Source organism: Octodon degus, unplaced genomic scaffold (assembly GCF_000260255.1).
Source record: "Octodon degus isolate 3935 unplaced genomic scaffold, OctDeg1.0 scaffold00060, whole genome shotgun sequence".
Taxonomy (NCBI): domain Eukaryota; kingdom Metazoa; phylum Chordata; class Mammalia; order Rodentia; family Octodontidae; genus Octodon; species Octodon degus.
Genome location: NW_004524636.1, coordinates 8,339,543 through 8,345,120, shown reverse-complemented (window position 1 = coordinate 8,345,120; position 5,578 = coordinate 8,339,543). Strand labels below are relative to the sequence as shown.

Genomic DNA, 5,578 nt, shown 5'->3' with positions numbered 1-5,578 from the left:
TAACAATACTACAAACTATAGCATGCAAGATCATCATACAGCCAGGGAATGGGCCAGCAATTCCAGCCCCTGCCCTGAGACTGAGAAGTCTCAAGAAATGCAGCAGAGGGGGCTGGGGAGGTAGCTCAGTAGAATTAAGCGCTTGCCTGGCAAGCACAAGGGCTTGAGTTCAATCCCCATTTCTGAATTAAAAACAAAAAAAAAATTGCAACAGAAAGAGTTGGTGCCGGGGTGTATTCTAACATCCACTTACTTACCTTGAAGACAGACGCTAATTTTTCATTTCGTTGATGCTCTCCCTAGTGGCTGGCGAAATTCAAAGTAAAAACAACCGTGGAAATTGCCGTCCTACTATGTGCATTAGGTCTTCCGTAGATCAGTGTGATCTCAGTAAGCCCATTAAGCATGTGCAGTTGCTTTTGCCGATCTTCACACCAGAGGGCAGATATGAGGCCTGTTGAAATTCATGTTTAGTTCTTACAATAGCTGTGCTATTTTAAAGAAGACAAGACAGGGGCATGTTCTGGGTGGTATGGTGAGGGGAAAAAAGAGAAGAAAAGGGGGAAATAGAAACAAAGCTTTTGTAAATAAGGAGGGGAAGAGTGGTTGAAGGGAGGGGAGGGAAAGGGGAAAAAAGAGCGAAATATATTGTGTACAGGGCAGATCCCCTGGTGCATGTTAGCATTATGTGTATCTAAAATGTACCACTAAATACAAACAAAACCAGTAACAACAAAGACAAACCCTACTGTGTGTAGTAATCCTGAAAGAAAATTGTCACTTGGCCTTGGACTTCTTTCACTGCCATTTATGCTTAAAAACCTGCTGTAAAGTGGACACAAAGTGTTACTTGTCTGACTGTCATATTTCTTTCTACTCCACTGAGGATAGGGTTTGAGAATTCATTTGCATTTTTTTCTTTTAATTAACTTTGGTACATTTTTAGTTATATGATAATATTCAGCATATTCAATTTGTCCTTGTACGTGATACATCTTGATTCTTCATTTTCCCCCTTGAAATAGGAAGATCACTGTATGTGTTAAGTCTCCCATTGAAGTCTCTGGTTTAGCAATCCGGACAGCAGCACAAATGGTCCTCCAGCAGGGGGCGCCTTCTTCTTCAGTCTGTCTCAGGCATCAGACCCCAGTTAGGAGCCAGTGAACCAGCTTGCAAACTAGAGAAGCTGAAAGGCACAAGTAAGTCCTTCACTCAAGAGAGACCTGGTAGAGCTACTGGCCAGACTGGTATCATGAATTGCCAGTAACCTACTACACAAAGCTTAGGTGTGTGGCTGCCAAGGTATGCACATGTGTGCACACACACACACACACACACACACACACACACATACAGAACACCCCGAATTCATCCACCACAGGGTGGAACCCAGCCTTTCCCAATAATAGGAATGATACAGCAAAGAAGCATTATTCGCTCATCAAGACTATAGGTGCTTTGCTTTGTTCTTCATTGCACTGAAAAATCCTCCCTCCCTCTCTTCTTGTTTCCATTACCAGTGGCATTGATAAAGGAGCCACCGTTGGACAGTGTGATTTATTAGGATTGTCAGGACCAATCTGCCACAGATAACAGGACGCAGTGGAAGTGACCCATCCAGCAAAGCAAATTTAATCTCAATGATTCAAATAGTGTTTCAGTGGCATCCTATCAATTAATTCATCTCAGAATCTCCCCATTAGTCTTGCTTCTAGTTTGAGAATATGTGTGCATTGCACCCATGTTTATCTTTTTAAAAATACCCTGTCAGTTTGGAGAGAAGATGTTTGATATTTAGCACATTCGTCTTCTGATTTCAGAAGTGAGATGGAAAATCAAATGAAAATACATTAATGAAGATCATGAAGGTCTTGCCATCTCATCCCATGAGGCAGCTAGGGGTGTGGGTCAGCTTAGGTCCACTTTGGAAAAAGGCATTTTTAGCTTGCACTTTCCTCTGAGATCTTGGCTTTCCAATCATCTTGGCTTTCCTCATTCTTTCTGTGATTTTTCTGTATTTATTTCAAGCAATCCATAATTTGCAGAAAAGTTGTACCCACCACATAAAGAATCTTTTGCCCTGAATCTATTGGGATGAAGTTCTCAGCCCAGTACCTCATCACCTCTGAGTAGCATGGTGTGTTCTCTATCTCCTGTAGACTCAATGCTTGTGTCCCTACCAGATGTACACCTAGGGATTCTAACCTCTGCACAGCGTGGTATTTGCAGGTGAGACCTTTTGTAGATGATCAGGTTATAAGGACTTGCTGTCAATAAAGAAACCCCAGGACTTCCTTAACCTCCTTCCATGGAAAGGTGTAAGAAGACAGTTGTCTGTTACCCAGGACGTGGCCCTCCCCAGCACTGCATCCTTTGTCAGTGGACTCGTTAGACTTAGGGGAAAAACTTTCTGTTGTGAATTAGAGGACCACTGTATGGTATTATGTTAGCGTGGCTCAAATGGACTAAGCTACTACCAAAAAAGAACATTTTTTTATCTTAAAGGAAGGAAAACAATAAAAACAATGATATATAACTTCATAACAAATTAGAAGGAAATTAACAATAGTTAAGAAATTGCATATTGTTATTTTCAAATTGTTCAGATTGCAAGATATAAGTATGCAAAATTGATAAACAATGTACGCATAAGCCTTTCTTTTCAACAAACTAACAGAAATCAGTAGTACAATTATCTTAGCTATCTTGTGTATATTATATATCTTTTTTCATTCCTCCTTTTCTCCTTTGCCCTATTCCAGTTGTTCTTTCCTTTTGACCAGTTTATTTCCTTTTTTACAATATCTATTATACAGTTTGGATCTTCTTTAGTCTTCCCATGTTTTATACTAGGGAGACCACAGTCTGATTCCACATGCAAGTCTGATTTATTTCACTGATAGGTATTATCTCTAGTTGCATGACAGTTTTTTCTACTTGACCATATGCTACCATATGTACTCACCCACACTGAGAGTTTACTGTCACTCATTTCTCAAGCCCTGGTAAGGTTCTCTAGTTGTGCAGGGAGGAACACCTTGGTGGAAATCACCTATTGCTTTTCATTGTCACTTCTCCTTGGGCCTGATGCGTCTGGAAATGGGCTGCAGTCTTCCTCGGTACTGACTTTGGCACTTAGGCAGGGTTCAGGGTGACTGTTCTGCAGGAGGGCCCTTGATCTGGCTCTCTCTCATGCTTCCTCATCATTGGAGCCATGGGATGCTCCTTGGGCAGGGATGAAAGAGTACTCAGCTTTCCCATTGCATGTGTCTGGGTGACCTTGGGGTACCTGTCCCCATGGCTGGTGGTGCTCACTGGGATCCCTCTGTGATGGCGGTGTCTGCTGGGCTCCAATGTAGGTTAGTCTTCTTTGCTCTTTGTAAGTATGGGAGGAGCCATAACTGAGGATAGGAAGCATAACAACTCTATATTTAAAACATCGACCAGAAAAAAGTTTTATATACTAAATTTCTATTCAATTTCTAAAGTAAATTGGCTTTCTTATATCATGGTGTTCATGTGCACACCACAGGGATTTCACCCTTAATGTCTGTATGTTCATGGGTACAAGCCACAGAAATGTGTCAGAACCAAGGTTTGAACTCCCTCCCCTCCAATTTTTAAATGTAATGGACATATGACATACAGAAAAGTACACAAGTCTTAAGGGTACAACCATCACCTTATCACAAATGCAACACATTAGATCAAAGACTGCAGTATTAGAATCCCTCTCCTTCTGTTGCAGTCCTATCTGGAGCCAACGTCCACTCCCTGCCACACCCAAGAAAAAGCACTGTCTCTGGTACACTTCACCAATTTTTGCATTTCATGTTGATGAAACTATAGAATATCTGATGTTTGCACCTGAACTTTTTTTTTTATGTATCTAGTACAGGGTTTATAGGGTCTACGAGGTCTCACTACATAGATTGGACTCATAGTGATTCTCCTGTTTTCAGCCTCCCAAGCACTGGGATTACAGGTGCATGCCACCATGCTCAGTCTCAATTGCTGTCTCAGTACACCCCAGCGGGTGGGGCCTGCACAGCACACCAGGGATCAAACCCTGGCCACTGCGCCCTGCCTAAGCAGAAGCTTTAGTCCACTGAGCTATCTGGCTGGCCCTGCACCTGAACTTTTTCCAATCAGCATTACGATTATGACATTCATTTTTGTTGGTACCATTATGTGCAACTGTTATTGCTTTTCCTGCCAGACCACACTCCGGATTTTGAAACTATTATTCCTGCATTCATTCACCACGCAGCTACTAGCCATCTAGCATTTTACACAGCATCTAACACTCATAGCATCTAACCTCTGACCTTCTGGGCTGTCCGCAATCTCTTCACTTGTAACCTAAAGGGAAAGCAATAATGGCTGCGTGCTGTGTGCCTTGCACAGCGTGCACAGGTGATAACATACACATGGGGATCCCTCTTGACCCTCCCTCCCACTGATCTAGCATCAGACTTCATTATCTGTGTTCTGCAGGCAAGGAGTTTGATACTTCCTGAGCACTTTCTGTAATTTGTGAAAGCTAAAAGGCCTTCTTGTTAACGGGTGACAAAGCACCTATCTGGGTCCAGAACTCACTATAGCAGCCACATGAATGCCCTGAAGACACCTGCGTTTACCTGTGCCTTTGAGAGAATGAGCTCTTGTACCCTGTCAGCTTCCTGTCTGCTCTTTCCCCGGGGCTTTTCTCTGGCATGAGAGGTCTGTCCAGAAATGCCTGGAAATTAAGGCTCCCTGAGGGAATCCTTCACCGATGAGTGGAAGAAGGCACAAGGCACAGACTTCCACCTCCCTGACCATTGATGGGAAATTCTGCAGTGCATTCAATGTGGCTCATCAGAGGCCCTGGGGCAGGCCTGGGGCCAGCTAGTTCACATAGGTAACCAGTCCCTCCGCCTATCACTGTGCAGGTGTCTTATTTCCATTGTGCTTAGTGTCTCATGTGGCTTCCTAGACCTGCCAAATGAGGAAATGCACTGAAGTCCTTGCTCAGAGTCTGGTTTCAGGCTCCCAGATTTCCTTTGCACCCCTTCTAGTACTTCAGAGCAGGACTGCATTCAAGACAACACAAGAATTGTAGGCCACAACAGAATGGACCCTAGGCTGTTGTATGTTATCAGTCAGAGACCACAGAAATGACTGGAAGGCTGGATTAACATATTCTCAGAGGTCTCGTGAGTTTAGTCCCTCAATTTCTCACATTCATTGAGGGCTAAAAATCAGTTAAGCAGGGCCAGCCAAATAGCTCAGCAGATTAAAGCACCTCAAGCAGGCACAGAGGCCAGGAATTGGATCCCTGGGGCCTGCTGAGCCAGCCCCACCCCCCCGGGGCATGCTGAGACAGCAGTTGAGGCCTGGTGGGGCTGCCTGTAATCCCAGCTCTTGAGAGGCTGTAAACAGGCAGATCACTAGGAGTCCAATCCAGTAGTGAGACCCTGAACACCCTGTAGACCCTTCCTTAAAGTACAAAATAATAAAAAAAACAAGTGGTTAAAAAATTTATAAAAAACTACTATTATGATCTACTGGACTATATCTGATTATTTTGCTGAATTCA

At 43.4% G+C, this 5,578-nt stretch overlaps 1 protein-coding gene across 2 annotated transcripts in view; it reads left to right on the top strand.

The window, feature by feature from the left end:
- Window positions 1-5,578, top strand: part of Pak5 (p21 (RAC1) activated kinase 5) — a 109,904-nt gene that overhangs the window by 31,882 nt on the left and 72,444 nt on the right. Inside the window, exon 3 of one of the 2 annotated variants that reach the window (XM_004634298.1) lies at window positions 1,085-1,149. The exons of the other annotated variant lie outside the window; for it this stretch is intronic. Coding sequence (XP_004634355.1) covers window positions 1,085-1,149 — 65 coding nt within the window. The remainder of the gene's footprint in view (window positions 1-1,084; window positions 1,150-5,578) is intronic. 2 annotated transcript variants of the gene reach the window in all.